We start from the raw sequence: 20,570 nt of genomic DNA, 5'->3' as shown, positions 1-20,570 counted from the left end.
CCCCTTCCCTGCCCCTACAGCAACGTGGTTCTGATCCCACATGAGCCACGGGGGCCTCAGCTCCAAAGCCCAGATGGCTTTGGGTTAATCCAGCTCTTCTGCTGCTGCTTCCGGCCCTTCCCTCCTCCCGGTGCCCATTCCCCAGCTTGCTCACCCCCTAAGTACAACCCGCTCTCTGGCTCCCCCGCCCCTTCTCCCAACCTGGGGCTGAGGCACCTGTTCTCCATTCCCCCATCAACCCAACGCTCCTTAACAGCTCTCCCCACAACTCCAGCTGCCCTGCTGTTGTTGCTAGTCCTGGGCCATCAGCAGAGCGGGGCTGGCTTTGGCCTGCCCATCCACGAACTCTGCAGCTGCTTGGCCCCTTCTGGGATGCCTCTGACCGTGAGGAGCCCCAGGAGGTTGGAAGAGCAGAGCTGACAGCTGACATGGGGCCAGATTCCCGGCAGGTGCAATTGGGCACAACTCTGCTGGTGGCACTGCAATTGCAGCCGCTTATGCCAGGGCTGAGTTTCACCCATATATTGTGCACAGTAAACGTGAGCCAGGCAGTGGCAACAAAGCGGTGTCCAGCCCCGAGCCTGGGCAGCAAGGTGACTATTAATGTGTGGAGGAGTGCGGCCAAGTTCCCGTCGTAACAGTTTGATGTACGTCTGCTGTCATCATCCTGGCGTCCTCCCCCACAGCTCGGCCGATGCCCCTCAATCCTGCCCCCCAGCCTCCTGCTATCCCAGAGAGCCGTGTTTGCTGAGCAGACCCAGACATTCGTGGCACTTTGTATTGGGACTCTGCTGTGGGCAAATGGCCAAAGGAGACATTGACTTTCTGTAGACTCATAGGCTTAAAGGTCAGAAGGGACCAGCATGATCATCTAGTCTGACATTCTGCACATTGCAGGCCAAAGAACTTCACCCACCCACTCCTGGAACAAACCCCTAACCTCTGGCTGAGTTACTGACGTCCTCACATCATGATCTGAAGACAACACCTTACAGAAAATCCACCATTTACACTTGTTTAAACCTGCAAGTGACCCATGCCCCATGCCGCAGAGAAAGGTGAAAAATCCCCAGGGTCTCTGCCAATATGACTCAGGGGAAAATTCCTTCCCAATCCCAAATATGGCCAGTTAGACCCTGAGCATGTGGGCAAGACCCACCAGACAGACACCTGGGAAAGAATCTCTGTCATCGTAACTCAGAGCCCTCCCCGGCTAGCATCCCATCACCAGCCGTTGGAGGTGTTTGCTGCTAGCAGTCGCAGATCGGCAACATGCCATTGCAGGCAGTCCCATCCGACCATCCCCTCCGTAAACGTATCAAGTGCAGCCTTGAAGCCAGTTAGGTTTTTTTACCCCGACTGCTCCCCTTGGGAGGCTGCTTCAGAACTTCACTCCTCTGATGGTTAGAAACCTTCGTCTAATTTCAAGCCTAAACTTGTTGCTGGCCAGTTTATATCCCTTTGGTCTTGTGTCCACATTGGTGCTTAACACAAATAACTCCTCTCTCTCCCTCCCTGGTATTTATCCCTCTGATGTATTTACAGAGAGCAATCAGATCTCCCCTCAGCCTTCTTTTGGTTCGGCTAAACAAGCCAAGCTCTTGAGTCTCCTCTCATAAGACAGGTTTGCCATTCCTCGGATCATCCTAGTAGCCCTTCTCTGCACCTGTTCCAGTTTGAATTCATCCTTCTTAAATGTGGGAGACCAGAGCTGCACACAGTGTTGCAGATGAGGGCTCACCAGTGCCTTGTATAACGGTACTAACACTTCCCTGTCTCTACTGAAAACACCTCGCCTGATACATCCTCGGACTGCATTCGCCTTTTTCATGGTCGCCTCACATTGGCAGCTCATAGTCATCCTGTGATCAACTCAGGTCTTTCTCCTCCTCTGTCACTTCCAACTGATAAGCTTATAGCAAAAATTCTTGTTTGTCCCTAAGTGCCTGACCTTGCATGTTGCACTATTAAATTTCATCCTATTGCTATTATTCCAGGTTTCAAAGTCATTCAGACCTTCTTGTATGATATTCCAGTCCTCCTCCATATTGACAATACCTCCCAACTTTGTGTCATCTGCAAATTTTATTAGCAAACTTCCACTTTTTGTGCCAAGGACATTAATAAAGATGTGAAATATGATTGGTCCCAAGACCGATCCCTGAAGAACTCCACCTGTAGTCTCCCTCCAGCCTGACAGATCACCTTTCAGTATGGTCCATTGTAGTCTCCTCTTTATCCACCTTTCAATTCTCAAATTAATCCCCATCTTCTTCAATGTAACTACCAGGAATAATTACCCACTCTTCAGGAATATTGCTGCAGGAACTGGGAGTGGAAGTCTGCGGTGGTTTGTAAGACAATCCTCAGCATCTCCACTGGGGGCAGCAGCGTCACCCTGAGGAGGGGTAGGGAAGGTCACTGGGGAGAAGGTGCTGGGCTAAGACCTCGCTCCTGCCTGGGCTGGGGGTTCTTCCCTGAGCGACCCTCTGAAGAGAAGGGCTGAGAGCCTCGTCGCTGGGCCACTGAACCCTCAGCGGGCAGAGTTCCGGGATGCTGCTGTAGGGGGCACTGCTGCCTGGCCCTAGATGCAGATGGGCCGGCTGGTCCCTGCCGGTGCGCCTCCCTCTCTAATGGCCCCGGTGCAGGGATACAGGAGGGCTCGGCTCTGCAGGAGCCTGCGGCGCAGGGCCTGATTCATGGGGGAAGCCTGATTATGAAAAGGATCATGTTGTGGATGCAATTAAGGGACTTTACCCCGTCTGGGCTGTAGGCACCAGGCACGAGTCGAGGCCAGCCTGAGCTCATTCCTAACCCATCGCCCAATCCTGAAACCATCACTGACCCTGACCCTGTCACCCAATGCCTGTCACCCATCCCCCAACCCCCAAACCGTCACTGACCCTGACCCTGTCACCCAATGCCTGTCACCCATCACCCAACCCCTGACCCATCTCTGTCCCTGACCCCATCACCCAACCCCCCAACCCATCACTAACCCTGACCCCATCACACAACACTGCCTTGTCACCCATCACCCAACTCATCACTGACCCTGAGCCCATCTCCCCACCCCACCCTGTCACTTATCCCCCAACCCCTGACCCATCTCTGGCCTTGACCCCATCACCCAACCCCACCTTCTCACCCATCCCCACGCCTCCATCACCAACCCCATCACTGACCCTGACCCCATCTCCCCACCCCACCCTGTCATCCATCACCCAACGCCTGACCCATCGCTGAACCCGACCCCATTTCTCATCCCCTCCTTCTCACTTGTTCCCATGCCTCCAGCACCAAATGCCATCACCGAACCTGACCCCATCACCTGTCACTGAACCCCACCTTGCCACCCTAATCAAACCCCACCTCTGTCCTCTGTCACCTGCCCCGACCCCGTTGCCTGTCACTGAAATGGAACTCCTCGTCCTGCAGTACCTGACATGGTGGGTGCCCCGGCGCTGCCCGAAGGTGCTCCCTGGGGCCAGCACGATCCCCGTCGCCTCCAGCAGCTTCTGACAGAAGAGAAATCAGGCTCCAAACCGAGGGCCTAGGAGGAAGACAGGGTGTCAGGAGGGTCACGCCCCATGCTCTTGGCTGGGCTGGGCCACGCCTGCTCCCCACCCACCACTGGGCTGCTCCATGCCCTGTTCTCACCTGGGCCTCCTGCACTGCCCTGGCTGGGATCTGGATCCTGGGGAAGGAGTACACGGTGCTCTGCACGGGGTTACAGCGGATCCCGGGCAGCGGGCTGAAGATCTCCTGGGTCAGCTGCGCTTTGTGGGCCAGGTCGCTCAGCACTGCCTGCTTCTCCTGGGAGCCGAGAGAGAGACCCACAGTGCTGAGTGGGGGAGGCAGGTGTTATCCTCTGGGACTAGAACCCAGGAGTCCTGCTCCTTGCTGTAACCACTAGACTCCTCTCCCGCTTAGAGACAGGGGTAGAACCCGGAGCCCTGGCTGTCAGACGCTGCTCTAACCACTAGCCTGCAGCCCCAGAGCAGCTCGGGGGGCCAAGCTCTCCACCAACACCTGCCCCGGCCCCAGGCCAAGCGTTGCCTGATGGGCTCAGCTCAGCAGCAGAGGAGACTGGTTCCTCCTGAGCTGGGCACCACCCTGGCATCCCTCGAGCCGCCCTGACTCTGCCACACCCCAGCTATCGGCTGTGCCCCAGCATCAACCCTCAGCGCCATGCCCTCTTGCTTCTTCACCTGCCATGCCCTGGAGCCACCTGTGCCCTCCCCCCTTACCTGTGCTCTGGACCTGCCCTTGGCATGTTCTGCCTAGCGTCTCTGCCACTCCCCCTGAACTCAGGTGCTGCATCCCCAGTCCCAGACCATCCGGCCTTGCTTTCCCCCAGCACGCCTTTCCCTGCACCCTGCAGCTGTGTCCCTCCCCACTCCCCCATCCCTCCCACCCTGCCATGCAGCATGCAGCACCCACTGCCATAAAGGTGCGGCAGGAGGGGTCCCCGGGCAGCGGCGGCTCCATCAGGGCATCCAGCAGAACCTGGCCCAGGATCAGGGGGTAGACGGACATTCCCCAGGAGCAGAAGCATTTCATGATTGCTGGGTCGATGTTCACAGGCTCAAAGAAGCCGGCCCAGAAACCGCCCCTGCCAGAGCAGAGAAGAGGTGAGCTCCAGGGGCCATGCCCACTCCTGCACCCCGGTCACTGAGAGTCAGAGCCCTGGGGCACAGCTGGGGGGCTTCTGGGTAGAAGGGGCTGGACTGGTCAGGGCTCTTCCACCTCTAGAGTCAGTGCCATCAGCTGCCAGCAAGGCTCTTCCCCATGGAGTTGGTGCTAGGAGAGGATTCTGCCCCAAGTCCCATTGGCACTAGGGTGGATTAGGCCCCCCCCCAGCAGTCACTACAGGATCTGTGCCCCTGGTTTGATCTGTCTCCTGATGAAACAACCCCCTCCCTGCTGATCCATGACCCCTAGGATGAACACGCAGGCCCATCCCCCTGCCCATGGGAGGGGGCCACCCCATGGGCGGTGACCCCAGGCGCCCATGGGGAAGGAGGGCGGTGGCTCTGTGGTGAGCTGAAAGGAGATCGGACACCAGGTGCAGGGAACAGACTCCAGGGACCTGTATGCAGAACCAGCTGCCGCAGGAGCCGGGGAGCAGGCTGTGAGTGCCAGGGGCAGGTCTGTGTGGGTCTATGAGAGTTGGCAATGGCTGGGCAGGGAGCCAGTGCAGAGGGGTCCCAGTGAGAGATGCTAACTGAGCCTGGCCTGGAAACCTGGGAGCTCCTATTTGCTGGAATAGAGACTGGACTGGAGAGGGCACCCAGGCACTTCTGTCCCCCTCCCCCGGCCACCCAGCAGGGACCCCAATAGGAACCACTATTGTCTCTCTTTCCTAGCTTCCCAGGCTCCAAGGCCAGAAAGGACCATTGTGATCAGCCAGTCAGACCTCCTGTGTAACACAGGCCAGAGCCCTGCCCCCAGGTCATTCCCAGAGCACAGCTGTTAGAAACACAGCCCATCTGGATTTAAACCCTGTCAGTGATCGAGAAACCCCCACTGCCCTTGGTAAACGTACACCTTATTTCCAGCGTGAATTTGTCTAGCTTCAGCTTCCAGCTATTGGATGCTGTTAGACCTTAGTCAGCTAGATCAAAGAGGCTATTATCAAATATTTGTTCCCCATGTATAGGGTGACCAGACAGCAAATGTGAAAAATCGGGATGGGGGTGGGGGGATAATAGGTGCCTATATAAGAAAAAGCCCCCAAAATTGGGACTGTCCCTATAAAATCAGGACATCTGGTCACCCTACCCATGTAGATACTTACAGAGTGTGATCAAGTTATTCCTTAATCTTCTCTTTGTTAAGCTAAATAGATGGAGCTCCTTGAGTCTACCCCTGTAAGCAGGTTTTCCAATCCTGGAATCATTCTCATGGCTCTTCTCTGACTCCTCTCCAATTTATCAACATCCTTCTTGAATTGTGGAGGCTGGAACTGGACCCAGGATTCCAGCAGCGCTCGCACCAGGGCCACATACAGAGGTGACATAACCTCTCTGCTCCTCCTCGAGATTTCCCTGTTTCTGCATCCCAGGATCCCATTTGCTCTTTTGGCCACAGCGTTACCCTGGGAGCATGTATTCAGCTTATTATCCACCATGACCACCCCCAGCCTGTAAGTACGGCCTATATTCTTTGTTCCCAGAGGTACACATTTACATTTTCCCATATTAAAACACAAATTGTTTGCTTGCACCCAGTTTACCAAGTGGTCTAGATCGCTCTATATCAGTGATATGGCCTCTTCATTGTCAGTCTCAAACTCATGGCGATCGGGGGAAGTCCCGGACGACTGGAAAAAGGCTAATGTAGTGCCCACCTTTAAAAAAGGGAAGGAGGAGAATCCTGGGAACTACAGGCCAGTCAGCCTCACCTCAGTCCCTGGAAAAATCATGGAGCAGGTCCTCAAGGAATCAATTCTGAAGCACTTAGAGGAGAGCAAAGTAATCAGGAACAGTCAGCATGGATTCACCAAGGGCAAGTCATGCGTGACTAACCTAATTGCCTTCTATGATGAGATAACTGGCTCTGTGGCTGAGGGGAAAGCAGTGGACGTGTTGTTCCTTGACTTTAGCAAAGCTTTTGACACGGTCTCCCACAGTATTCTTGCCAGCAAGTTAAAGAAGGATGGGCTGGATGAATGGACTATAAGGTGGATAAAAAGTTGGCTAGATTGTCAGGCTCAACAGGTAGTGATCAATGGCTCCATGCCTAGTTGGCAGCCGGTATCAAGTGGAGTGCCCCAAGGGTCGGTCCTCGGGCCGGTTTTGTTCAATATCTTCATAAATGATCTGGAGGATGGCATGGATTGCACCCTCAGCAAGTTTGCAGATGACACTAAACTGGGAGGAGAGGTAGATATGCTGGAGGGTAGGGATAGGATACAGAGGGACCTAGACAAATTAGAGGATTGGGCCAAAAGAAATCTGATGAGGTTCAACAAGGACAAGTGCAGAGTCCTGCACTTAGGACGGAAGAATCCAATGCACCGCTACAGACTCGGGACCGAATGGCTCGGCAGCAGTTCTGCAGAAAAGGACCTAGGGGGTACAGTGGACGAGAAGCTGGATATGAGTCAACAGTGTGCCCTTGTTGCCAAGAAGGCCAATGGCATTTGGGGATGTATAAGTAGGAGCATTGCCAGCAGATCGAGGGACGTGATCGTTCCCCTCTATTGCACATTGGTGAGGCCTCATCTGGAGTACTGAGTCCAGTTTTGGGCCCCACACTACAAGAAGGATGTGGAAAAATTGGAAAACGTCCAGCGGAGGGCAACAAAAATGATTAGGGGACTGGAACACATGATTTATGAGGAGAGGCTGAGGGAACTGGGATTGTTTAGTCTGCAGAAGAGAAGAATGAGGGGGGATTTGATAGCTGCTTTCAACTACCTGAAAGGGCGTTCCAAAGAAGATGGATCGAGACTGTTCTCAGTGGTAGCAGATGACAGAACAAGGAGTAATGGTCTCAAGTTGCAGTGGGGGAGGTTTAGGTTGGATATTAGGAAAAACTTTTTCACTAGGAGGGTGGTGAAACACTGGAATGCGTTACCTAGGGAGGTGGTGGAATCTCCTTCCTTAGAAGTTTTTAAGGTCAGCCTTGACAAAGCCCTGGAGGGGATGATTTAGTTGGGGATTGGTCCTGCTTTGAGCAGAGGGTGGGACTAGATGACCTCCTGAGGTCCCTTCCAACCCTGATATTCTATGGTTCTATACCACTTCCCCAATTTTTGTGTCATCTGCAAACTTTATCAGTGATGATTTTATGGTTTCTTCCAGGTCACTGATAAAAATGTTAAATAGCATTGGGCCAAGAAGCAATCTCTGAGGGACCCACTCAATGATAATTCCCCGTTTACAGTTACATTTTGAGATCTATCAGTTAACCAGTTTTTAATCCATTTAATGGGCACCAGGTTAATTTTATATCATTCTAGTTTTTCAATCAAAATGCTGTGTGATACCAAGTCAAATGCTAAGTGTATTATGTCAACACTATTACCTTGATCAACCAAACTTGTAATCTCATCAAAAAGATATCAAGTTAGTATGACATGATCTATTTTCCATAAACCCATTTTGATTTGCATTAATTATATTACCCTCCTTTCATTATTTATCAATTGAGTCCCATATCAGCTGTTCCACCATCTTGCCTGGGACCAATGTCAAGCTGACAGGCCTATAATCATCCAAGTCATCCTGTTTATCCTTTTAAAAAACTGGCACAACATTAGCTCTCTTTCAGTCTTCCGGAACTTCCCAAGTGTTCCAAAACTTACTGAAAATCAACATTAATGGTTCAGTGAGCTCCTCATCCAGCTCTTTGTAAACTCTTGGATGAAAGTTATCTGGACCTGCTGATTTTAAAATGTCTGACTTTATTACCTTCTGTTTAACATCCTCCAGAGATACTAGTGGAATGAAGGATGTTGTCACCACTGTATGATGAGAGTGTATCATTTGTTTTTTCCCCAAATTCAGAACAGAAATATTTATTGAACAGTTCCACTTTTTCTGCATTATTATTGATAGTTCTACCATTTCCATCTAGCAATAGACCAATACTGTTGTGAGGATTATTTTTGTTCCTAATATATTTAAAAACTCCTTCTTATTGTCTTTAACCCTGCTGGCCTTAGAGTTCTCCTTGTGTCCCTTTGCTTCCCTTATCAATTTTCTACAATTCCTAACTCCTGATTTATATTCAGTACTATCAGTTTCCCCTTTCTTCCATTTATTGTATATATATTTTTTTATTTTTTACAGCTGCCTTCACTTCCACTATAATCCAGGTTGTTTTTTTCAAACACCATGGCCTTCTTCCTCAATGGTGTGATTTTGGATTTTTATATACATGAGTGGTCTAGACTTTATTCTGCTTGTACATTATCAATGTGATCCAGTCAAGTCACTTGTACCTAAGCTACCATTAACTTTTAGTTCTGTGATCAGTTCCTCTTTATCTGTTAGGACAAGGTCTAATAATTCTCTCCGTTGGCTGCAACGCTTTTTGAGTTAGGAAATTGTCATCTATAATGTTTAGAAATTCCAAGAATGTTTTAGTACTGGCAGCATGAGACCTTCAGCATATGTCGCTCAGATTGAAGTCCCCCATGATCACACACCGTTTTTTCCTACATTACAGATGGATGGGTAAGGAGCAGGTCATCCAGTTCCCTAGTGTGATTTGATGGCATGTAGCAGACAGTAGCTAGTACCCCATCTTGTGCTTTATCTATTAGGACATTGATCCATAAGCATTCAAGATCATTTTCTTCTGAGTTAACAGTGACTCACAAACAGATGGTGCCATTTTTGACAGGGAGTACCACTCCCCCTTCCCTTTGGCCCACTTGAGCTCTCCTAAATAGGTCAAAACCATCGATTTTAACATTCCAGTCATGGGACTCAGCTCAGCACGTTTCAGAAATACCAACTAGGTCACATTTATGCTCCTGAATGAACAATTCCAAGTCATCTTGTCTGTTACCCAGGCTCCTAGCATGGGTGAAGAGGCAATTCAAGAATTTCTTCTCTTCGTGTCCTTTGGTTCCTTGAAAAAAGAAAAGGAGGACTTGTGGCACCTTAGAGACTAACAAATTTATTAGAGCATAAGCTTTCGTCAGCTACAGCTCACTTCATTGGATGCATTCAGTGGAAAATACAGTGGGGAGATTTATATACACAGAGAACATGAAACAATGGGTGTTACCATACAGACTGTAACCAGAGTGATCAGGAAAGGTGAGCTATTACCAGCAGGAGAGCCATGGGGGGCGGGGGGGCGAGAGGGGAACCTTTTGCAGTGATAATCAAGGTGGGCCATTTCCAGCAGTTGACAAGAACGTCTGAGGAACAGCGCGGGGAGGGGGGGGGAGGATAAACATGGGAAAATAGTTTTACTTTGTGTAATGACCCATCCACTCCCAGTCTCTATTCAAGCCTAAGTTAATTGTATCCAGTTTGCAAATTAATTCCGATTCAGCAGTCTCTCGTTGGAGTCTGGTTTTGAAGTTTTTTGTTGAAGAATTGCCACTTTTAGGTCTGTAATCGAGTGACCAGAGAGATGGAAGTGTTCTCCAACTGGTTTTTTGCTGAAGCACCGACAGGGTTTGCCTCCGGGTCACAGTACACCTGGCACGCTGGCACCCTATGGGTCTGGGGCACGCCAGCACTGAGAGTCAGAACAATTACAACTGCATCACGGGCTCTGCCCTGGATGGCACTTGTCCCTGACTGGCTTTGCAATCTGCATCCCTGAGCTGACCATGACGGGGGACCCTACTCTCTCACTGGCATCACCGACTTGCCCTCCCGGCTGGCATTGCAGCCCATGTGCCAAAGAAAGGCCAATGATTTTGTATGTGCTGGGGCAGGAGCTGCCCATACCCGAGTAATCCTGGGGGTGGCATAAGAACATAAGATCGGCCATACTGGGCCAGACCAAAGGTCCATCAAGCCCAGGATCCTGTCCTCTGGCAGTGGCCAATGGCAGGTGCCCCAGAGGGAATGAACAGACAGGTTACCATGAAGTGATCCATCTCCTGTTGCCCATTCCCAGCTGCTGGCAAACAGAGGCTAGGGACATCATCCCTGCCCATCCTGGCTAATAGCCTTTGATGCACCTATCTTCCATGGCACTGTGGCGAAGGGGCACATGAACCCCATAATCTCAGAGTGGGGTCGGGGTCCTTGCATGAGGAGACTAGCCAGGGAAGGACCCACCATCTGGAGCATCCACAGGGGGAGAAGGGGCATTTCCAGGCCTGGCAGCAGGGGGTACAGTCACTCTGCGGCAAAGCCCTTGGAGGCGGAGTAGAAGGAGATCAGCTGCACCACACTGGAGACTGCCGGGCCTAGCTCACACAGAACCCGCTTAAAGGAGAGGAAGGGGGAGTCCAGGGTGAACACGCTGTCCTGGTGAACCTGCCGGGACAGAGAGGAGGATCAGGCCGACACCTGGCGCGGGGGAGAGAGGAGCCCAGCGTGCTGCCCACCAAGGATGGTGTCAGGTCTGAGGCCTTTGTCCGCAGCCACATTAGGACAGCAGCAGCCATGAGCCAAGAAGCAGAAAGTCACATCCATCTAAACCATATCAAAACAATGTCCTATCATAGTGTGGACAAATTGGAGAGAGTCCAGCGGAGGGCAATGAAAATGATTAGGGGGCTGGGGTACATGACTTATGAGGAGAGGCTGAGGGAACTGGGGTTATTTAGCTGGCAGAAGAGAAGAATGAGGGGGGATTTGATAGCAGCCTTCAACTACCTGAAGGGGGGTTCCCAAGAGAATGGAGCTCGGCTGTTCTCAGTGGTGGCAGATGACAGAACAAGGAGTAATGGTCTCAAGTTGCCGTGGGGGAGGTCTAGGTTGGATATTAGGAAACACTATTTCCCTAGGAGGGTGGTGAAGCACTGGAATGGGTTCCCTAGGGAGGTGGTGGAATCTCCTTCCTTGGAAGTTTTTAAGGTCAGGCTTGACAAAGCCCTGGCTGAGATGATTTAGTTGGGATTGGTCCTGCTTTGAGCAGCGGGTGGAACTAAACCTTCTGAGGTCCCTTCCAACCCTGATCTTCTATGATTCTATGATATCAGGCTGTTCAGAAGGTGTCCCTCCTAATAGTACCCACTGCCACCAGATAAGCAAGGAATCTCTTAAGTCGATGTTTAAAGAAAACTTTGTTAGACAGCATTCTGTCTGGCAAGGACTCACTCCTCAACAGCTGTGGGTGTGAAATCTCTACTTCTTTATTGTTTTGGTTTTATGGGCCCCACTTCTCTAGTGTTTATCTGTGTGGTCTCTGTCCAGTTCTTTGATTGCTCTTGTCTGTTGCATAACTAATTTTGCAAGGTGTAAATCAACTAGTGTGGTGGGGTATGATTGGTTAAAGAACTGTTTCATAATGGGCTAGGATTGGTCAAAGAATTATTTTGTAATACTTTAGTAAAATGATTGGTTAAGTTGAACCTAAGCAGGACTCAAGTTTCACTGTATAAACTGGGGTCCAAAAGGAAGTTCTTTGGAACCAACTCCAGGACACAGCCTGTCACGGAGTGGGGGGGAGTCCAGGCCCTGCACCCCTCTTCCTGGATTCACCATGATTCGCCAACCAGTAAAACGGAAGGTTTATTGGACAATAGGAACACAGTCTAAAACAGAGCTTGTGGGTACAACCAGGACCCCTCAGTCAAGTCCTTCTGGGGGGCAGGGAGCTTAGACCCCAGCCTTGGGGTTCCCTTCATTCGACCACCCAGCCCAAAACTGAAACCAACCCCGCCCCCCCGTCTCACTCCTCCTCCACCCGGCTTCTCCTCCAGCCTTTGTCCAGTTTCACGGCCAAAGGTGTCACCTGGGTCCACCCCTCCCCCCAGCTCAGGTGACAGGCTCAGGTCTCCTCACTCCAGTGGTTCATCCCCTGCTCTCCCATCCCCCCATGCAGACAGTCCCAGCAGAACTAGACGGCATCCCCTGGTCAATCCTCCCCATTCCCTGCTCTGTCACACAGCCCAAGAGCAGAGCTACCAGACCTCAACACCGAGTCCCCGGATGACCTGATCCTGACTGGCCAGCAGGAAAAGTTCATCTGTCTCCTTGGGAGCGGGGAGCGTGTGTGTTCTGTTTTGTGATTGTTAATCAATAGAGGTTAAGGATATGACTGTGTGAGGCTCTTTCACTGGTAGAAGATCCTGTAAACCCACAGAAGAGTACGCCCTGAGCCCTAGGCAGGGCCGTCCTTAGGGGATGCGGGGCCCGGGGCGGAAGTGACGGATTCGTCTCTTCCGGGGACCAACCGCGCCAGCCAATCGCACCGGCCTGCGGGGGCCCCCAAAGCGTGGGGCCCGGAGCAGTTGCCCTGATTTGCCCTACCCTAGGGACAGCTCTGGCCCTAGGAACTGGGTAAGGGTATGGGTGGGTATGGGTGGCCTTGAGCCCTAGGAGCTGGGTACAGGTAGGTGCCTTTCACCCAGAGCCCTAGGAACTGGGAAAGGGTGGGTGCCCTGCAGTTTGCGGGTAACCATGGAGAGGGGTCAGGGTGCTTCCTGGGGATGGAGGGCAGGGCAGGGTGCTTAACACCAGCTCCTCCAGTTGGACCCCCCCAACACGCAGCCAGTGGCTAAGGGCTGTTCTCCCAGCTCCCCGCCCCCACATGGTGCTGCACTCCCTCCCCAAGGGTACCGGATACCAGGGGCGGCCAGGCACCCACCTCATCCGCCAGCAGGAGCAGCCTCTCCTGGGCAGCCAGGTGAAGAACATCCTGCAGGTGCCTCCTGCTCACCACCTGGCCTGCAGGCACAAGTAAGGTGGGTGAGGGGTCCCCGGGCCCCTTTGATCCTGGCCTCGTCACACAGTGACCCTGGAGAAGGCCGAGATCCAGGAGCCCCCGGCAGAGGGTGGGGTCGCCCGGTCTGCCAAGGCCGGGACTGAGTCAGGTGTGGAGCCATCCTGCCAGCCTGGCCTGGCCGCTCCCGCCCCGATCGTTCCAGCCAACACCACCTGCTGAGAACCCCTTCTACCCCTCAGCTGCCGGCTGGGGCCCTGCTACGCAGTCCCCCCTCCTGCCCAGTTTTCCCTGTGAGCCAGGGCTGCTGCTGCCCGCTTGCCCTACCAGCCAGGGCCCCTGCCCCCCACAGCCAGCAGGGTGTGTTGCTGGTGCTGGGTGCTGCCTCCCTCCCCTGCCCCACAAAGCTTTCACAGCCATTTCTTGCCCCTCTGTCTCCTGGCTGATACGTCACCCAGGCAAGGCAGGCCGGGGAACAGGGTCTGCTCCGTGCCAAGGGCCTGTGTCTGAGCAGCCGGAGTGTGCTATGGCCTTTCCGTCCTGCCCCAAAGAGGCTCTGTGCATTGACGGCCCTGGCTGTGATCTCCCACCCCGTGCTGTGGGCCCTGGCCCCACTGGGCTCTCCTCCTGGGCGGGGCAGCGCTGGGTGAACCAGGGCCTGGCGTCTGGGTGCCATGGTGCAGCAGTTACGGGGAAGAGCCCAGCAGATCCCCAAGGTGGGTTCCCTGCGGGGCCCACAGCAGGGTCAGGCTGCCTGCTCCCCAGCATCCCGGGGCACATTGGAGGAGAGCTGATGAGGGCAGGGTGGGGCAGGGGGCCGCTCTCTCTGACTCACCCGTCGGGTACCCGGGGTTGATGACACACAGCACTTTGGGGGTGCAGTACCCCCTGGCTTGGCCAAGCACCCACCTGATCTCCCCAACGTCCAGAACCCAGCCGCCCTCCTCGTCCAGGTGGTACTGCACCCCGATGGCACCGGCCAGCGCGACAGCGTCCGCATAGAGAGGGTGCCCGGGCACCGGCAGCAGCATGCCCGCCCTCCCGGGGTCCTGCTCATTGACCACCAGGGAGAGGAAATCCTGGAGGAGGAAGAGAGAGCACAGGCTGCCCCGGGCTCACGCAACACCACTGGGGCGAGGGAGGACAAGGGCTGGCAGGACCTTCTGGGTGGGACCCTCTCTGCTGATGGGCCTGCTGAGAGTCACGTCTGACTGTGAAGTTGGGGTGCAGGACCCTCTGGTTTCCCCAGGAGCCCCGCATGAGCGGACTTGCTGTGGGAAGCGCACGGAGGGGCAGAGGAGGCTGAATGCTCCGGGGTCAGACCCAGGAAGGTGGAAGCTGTGTGAGCTGTGTGTCCTGCAGACAGGCTGCTCCCAGAGAGGAGACTTCCCCGGAGTCCTGACTGGCTTCATGGGGAGCAGTTCCAGAGCATCGCCCAGGGACTCCGTGACACTGGGGTCGCACCGGATGCCCCCGTCTCTCCTCTCCAGGTAGCGGGCCACCCTCTGGGGGATGGCAGCGGTGACGTACTCCATGTTATACGCTCCTTGGGAGAAGGACCCAGCCCAGCGTCAGGTACAGACTCTGCCGCTGAACGGCAAAGAGCAAGGACCCTCCCGCTCCTTCTGCCCCCAGAACCAGGGGCAGTCAGCCAGCCCACAGGTCCTGGCAGAGCCCCCCACTCTGTGCCACACAGCCTCCACCACCGCCAGTGCCTCCACCGGCAAAATGCTCTGGATCAGCCACGGGGAAGGCCCCCCAGCTCTGTTCACGGCCAGTCGATGGCCCGGGGGGAACGCAGATGGGGCCCAGTGCACTGCCTCCCCCACCCCACAGCTGGCACTAATGGCCCCTCTCTCGGAAGGTTTCAGCCGCAACTCCAGGGCGCGGCGGGGCCCGGAGGCCCCGCTCCCAGGGCAAGGTCTATCCCGACGGAGGCTGCGGTGCTCAGGTACCCGCACTGGAGCTGTGCAGCTCCGGCAGGATGCGGCTGGCTCGCTGCTCGGCGTCCCATGGCACGGAGTCGGCATGCAGCAGCTCTGGGTAAGCGCAGATGGCAGCCACCTGTAACGGCAGAGCCCAGAGACAGTCAGCGCACGGGGTGGAATGGAGCGAAGGTGACTGACAGCCCAGCGCACCAAGAGCCACGCCCAGCCGAGTGCCCTTTGGAAAACACCCCTTTCCCTGCATTCAGCCCCCAGCCCTCCCAAGCAGCCAGCCCCCCGCAATCAGGGGCGGATCAGCCAGCAAGGGAGGGTGGGACATTCAGCCCTTAGACTGGACCCAGCTCCCTCCTACCCACCCCCCCCGAAAGGTGCCCCATTCCCTCCCCTCCCCCATGGTGAGATTATCTGGTCACCCCAGCTGGGGGCTAGGAAGCCCCTGTCGTGGCAGAGCATTGCGTGGTGAGGGCTGGGAATGGTCTGGCCGATCTCTAGGACTGAAGCAGGGCAGGGCTGCACCTGACAGGGATTTACTCCCCTGTGGCTGCAGAAAGGTTAAAATGCTCCTGGGCAAAGCAGGAGACCTGGGGTGGGGGTCATGTGAGGTAAGCGTCTGGGGTGGTACCAATGGGTCATTCAGGACTGGCTAGGACCAGCTCCCGTCAGTGCAGGTCCGGGACAGGAGGGAGGAGATTCCCCCACCTGGCTGCAGGACCACAGAGCAAGGGCCTTGAGCTGGGGAGCAAAGGGGGCAGGCAGCTGGGGCAAGGGCTGCCCCTTGGAGAGACACAGCAGCTCCCCCCAGGGACGGACAGAGACGGTGCCAAACTGGAGGTGACAGCCCTTCACCTTTGCATTTCTCTGCTGACCTAAGGACTTGAGAGGCCGGGTGCCCCTTGGCTAATAAATCCTGCTCTGTTCGGGGTGTCACTGCAAACCCTGGCTGACGTACATCGGTCCCTGACCAGGAGTCTTTAAATAAAATTCTTCTTTCAAGAACCTGATTGATTTTCAGTGTCCTAAGACCCGGGGGGGGTTGATATGTGCTCACTTTAAAACCAATTGGTTAGGATATTATTCTCAAGCCTCCCCAGGAAAGGGGGTGTAAGGGCTTGGGGGGATATTCTGGGGGGGAGGGAATAGGGCTCCAAGTGGCCCTCCCTGAATGTTTGTTTAAATCACTTGGCGGTGGCGGTAATACCGTCCAAGGACAAAAGGGATTTGTGCCTTGGGGAATTTTTAACCTAAGATGGTAGAAATAAGCTTAGGGGGTTGTTCGTGCGGGTCCCCACGTCTGTACCCCAGAGTTCAGGGTGGGGAAGGGAACCCTGACAATGCCCATCATTACAGCTTCTGGGCGCTTCGCGTCTGGTATTGGCCATTACTCAGGGGCAGGATCCTGGGGCCATTGGTCCGTTGTAGGGCCGCAGGGGATGCCGGAGCCGCGGCCAGCTCCAGGGCAGCCGATCTGATGCCCTCCCTGCTCCGAGGACCGCACAGCAGGGGAGCATGCCCTGTCGAGGGGCTCCGTGCACGGCCTTCGGCTAGTGTCCCACTAGGCGCAGTGCAGCGGCCGGCCGGATTGGCCCCATGGCTTTGCCCCAGTCGAGATCACTAGCCATCCTAACTCCTGCCCAGAGCACCCTCAGTGCTGTAAAGCCACACAGCCCCTCGCACTGTGGCGCGTGAGCGCCACCCGGTGGCCAGAGTAGGGAGTCTAAGGGAGGGCTTGCGCAGGCTATACAATGAATGAGGACCCAATTAGCTACTAAGGGATAAACTCCGATGTGGAGCCAGTCGGGGGGCTCTCCTGGCCTCCATGGTCTCACAGACAGGAACCGGCCCAAGCTGTGGCATTGGGGTCAGGCAGAGGATCGGGGGGGGGTCGGGCCCGGGGCTGGGAGTCATGGGATCTGGGCTTGAGTCTCCTGCATCCCCATGTGACTCACGTGGCCTTGGGCTCACTCCCCCTTCCTGCCAGGCCTAGTGCACTGGGGGGTGGGGGTGGGGGTGTTTGGCACAAGGCCACCACTCAAGCCTGAGTCTGAGGGCTGAATTAGGACTCACGCAAGGCTAGGTCTCCACATGGGGATGACTTTCACTCCAGGGCTTGTCCTCTGTGTTGGGATGCTCCGATGGAAGCTGGCAGAGGAAGGCCAGGGGCTTAGAGAGGGGGACGTGTATGCTGTGGGGTGCTCATGGGGGGGGACTCATAAAGACACTCAATGACATGGGTGGTAGCTCATACAGGTAGGGGAAGCTCATGCTCAGGATGACCCTGAGCTCTGCAGCTCGGTGACTGTGGGCCTCAGTTTCCCCTCTTGCCCTTTGCATGTCTTGCTATTTCAGCTGGTCTCCCCAGGGCAGGGGCTGCTGGTCGCTGGCTTTGTGCAGCTCCCCAGGGCCCAGGTCTGTGCCCCTGAGTCTGAGAATGGCTCGGGGCACTGCATGGCGCCAAGGGCAGGGATGGGCAGGAGGCTGCTGTCTGCATTGCAGCTGGGCGGGGGAAAACCTGGCTGGGGCTTTCCTGCTAGCTGCTCCCTCCCACTCGGGGTGTGGCAGGAATGGGTGTGGGGGGCATCCCAGCGGGTCCTGCTGGTCTCTGCTCTCCACAGGGGCTATAAGGGGGATCCTTGCTCCTCACCTGGCGTAGGAAGGTGATGGGTCCTCGGCCTGCAGCGTGGGGGTCCCTCGAGTGGCACCAGATGACCTCCCGGAAGGGCTTCTCCTCTCCCTGGGGGCAGAGAGCAAAGTGCCCCCACCGGGGCGGATCAGGGGGGCTTTGAGCCATCGTTACCAGAGCTGGACCCTCCCCGCCCTTCCCCTGGAGACAGGCTCCCCAGCACAGGCTGAATTTGCCCTTCTCCCCCTAGGCAGCTCTGGCACAGGTTGGCTGGCCCAGATTCACCCTCACCCTGCAGCCCCTTTCTTCTAGCCAGGCTGGTGCACCCCCCCGGGGGAGATGTGAGGGGGGTGACTGGATCGGGGCAGGGAGCTAGGGGCTGGCCCCCTGAGCCCCGCAGGGCCGGCCCAGTGAGAGAGCAGGGAGCTGGGGACTGGCCCTGCCCAGGTGAGACTGACCGAACCGGTTGCCAAGGCCCACCAGGGCAGGGCTGGGCTGCGGGACGCTCGATGCCCGGGGGCAGTGGCGCTGGCAGGTCCACAGGCCACCCTCTGGCTGGCCACGCAGGCAACGGTGCCCTGGGTTCAGCAAGGGCAGCAAACAGGCCGCCCAGGGGGCCGGTGCTGGAGCCACTGTTCAGCAGAGACCCGCACTTCCAGCGCCCGCAGCCAGGACCCAGGACATGTGCCCCCCAGTGCCCAGAATACCCCGACCACTTTCCCAAAATGCCCCTCACTTGCCCAGCTGGCGCTGGATCTGCGAGGCCCTCTCCAGCAGGGGCCCCAGCGTGGGGAGCCTGGTGCCTTTGACGTGCGGGTTCACGGAGTCCAGGGTCAGGACCTTCCTCCGCGCCGCCATCCCTGCGCTGGGCGCACAGCGGGGCTGCTGCCTGCCTCGCTGCAGGGCTGCCGAAAGCCCTGCCTGGGGGGGGCGGGCCCGGCTCGAAGGTCCAATTCACCTTCCCCCACCAGAGGACAAAGGTGGCCCTTTGGGTTACTCGTTAATGAGCCCGAGAGATGCCCTCAGCTCCGGCACTGCTGGGTTTGCCATTAGCACTGCCTCCCCCAGAGCACTGCACAGGGCAGGGGCCACAGGCTCGGCTCCAGCCAGCCCCCTGCACGGAGCAGCCCCCTGCAACACGCCCGAGCATCCTTCCTGGCCAGGGCCCCCACAGCACCATGGATGCTTTACACCAAGGGGAAGATGCTGCCCCCTTGGGGACACTCGGGGCATTACAGCTCTAGGTGGGCCTGAGTCCTTGCCCCTGGGCGCTGCTCTGCACAGGGGGCTTTGCAATGCCCTCCCGTGGGTCTGCTTCCCCCTCGGCAAGGGCTGGCCCAGGGCCTGCCTGCCCCACGGCTGTGACCAGCCCTCCCCTGGGACTGTGTGTCCCAGGCATCCCCCAGTGCACTGCAAAATCCCTGCACTAGCGAATGGTGCGTGGCCCCTCGCTGGTTCTGGGGGGGCCGGGGCAGGCTTGGCCAGCGCAGCTCTGACCCAGCTCAGCTCCCCGGGGACTCACTGTGGCCCATGGGCAGCGGAGACACCGTACGTGACTTGGATAATGCCTGGGACCAGGTGTGTGATCATGGCTCCCATCAGTGGCCAGCCCCAGCACAGCCGGCTAGTCACTCAGCCAAGGGCTGGAGCCGCACCTGCCTGTGGTTTGGTGCTGCGTGCCATGGGTTCAATCCCTGCTGGTGCCCTGCTGCGTCTGGCCAAGGGGCACAGCTGAGAAATGCTAAGAGGCATGTTCCTTCCCAAGGGACCATGCCTGCTGCTCAGACACCAGATGCCTCTGCCCTGCTCAGGCTCCTGCCAGCTGTCCGGGATGGGCACAAAGCTTGGTGGCCCTGGTGCCTGGAAGGGGTTAGTGTGCCCATCTGGGGCAGACATTCACCCCAAGGGGAGCCAGGTTGCCATGGACCTTGGTCTCTGCTGGGCATTGATGCCAGCTGTGCCAATTTTGTGCCAGGTGGATTCCTCTCCTGGCTGGGGAGCACCTGGACTGTGATCACCCTCCCTTACCTCCGGACTAGCTCTGTGATGCCTTAGAGCTGCAGAGAGAGATGGGTCAGCCAGACAGGCCTGCAGGTCGCCAGCAGCCCCACTCGAAGGCTTTACTCCCCTGAGCAGGGCTGGGTGGTGTTGTGAGCCACTGGCATGGGATCAGAGCGGAGACACTCACCCTGTTCCCAGGCCAGGCCCGTCGTGTCTCAGTGGCCATGTGGGCACAGCCCATGCCCCCTCTCTGCCCAGGCTAACCCGGGCTAGACGGCAGGGAGTGAATGGAGCAGCCTGCCAGGCTGAGAGAGCCAAGGGAATCGGCATGTGGGGAGATCTCGGGTTGCCCCCACAGGGAAAGGCAGATCCCCAGGGCCCCGGGCGGGTGGCTGCCTGTGTGCTCTCCTCTGCCCAGCGTTGGTGTCACGGGGCTGAGCTGCAGGGACGGGGCAGGTTAAACATCAACCAAGGGCTGTTTGTGGGCAGGGCACAGGGCTCTGGCGAAGGGCCCCTGCAGTCACCATCTGCAGGGGGGAGGTGCCAGCCTGGGGGCATCCTGTGGGCACTGTGCCCTGGCCCCAGTGCTCAGAGCAGTCCTGAAACCCCAGCGCCAGGATGAGCTGGAGGAACAGGCAGACCCTGGAGACCCTGGCCCCCACTGCCTGGGACTGGAGGTGTGCTGGGAC

The 20,570-nt window shown here is 56.4% G+C and overlaps 1 protein-coding gene and 1 pseudogene across 1 annotated transcript; both read right to left on the bottom strand.

Moving 5' to 3' along the window:
• Nucleotides 1-2,245: 2,245 nt before the first annotated feature.
• On the bottom strand, nucleotides 2,246-4,656 carry LOC141982034 (alanine aminotransferase 2-like; annotated as a pseudogene).
• Nucleotides 4,657-10,824: 6,168 nt separating this feature from the next.
• On the bottom strand, nucleotides 10,825-18,797 carry LOC141982033 (alanine aminotransferase 1-like). The gene is made up of 6 exons (XM_074943706.1): nucleotides 18,617-18,797; nucleotides 17,902-17,991; nucleotides 15,270-15,378; nucleotides 14,224-14,393; nucleotides 13,240-13,319; nucleotides 10,825-10,961 (listed from the first exon to the last, which is right to left on the bottom strand). Exons 1-5 carry the CDS (start codon nucleotides 18,736-18,738, stop codon nucleotides 13,241-13,243), a joined length of 570 nt encoding a protein of 189 aa, XP_074799807.1. The 5' UTR covers nucleotides 18,739-18,797; the 3' UTR covers nucleotides 10,825-10,961; nucleotide 13,240.
• Between the last annotated feature and the right edge of the window lie 1,773 nt (nucleotides 18,798-20,570).

This window comes from Natator depressus, chromosome 2 (genome assembly GCF_965152275.1).
Source record: "Natator depressus isolate rNatDep1 chromosome 2, rNatDep2.hap1, whole genome shotgun sequence".
Taxonomy (NCBI): Eukaryota; Metazoa; Chordata; order Testudines; family Cheloniidae; genus Natator; species Natator depressus.
This window is presented reverse-complemented; position numbering and strand designations above follow the sequence as displayed.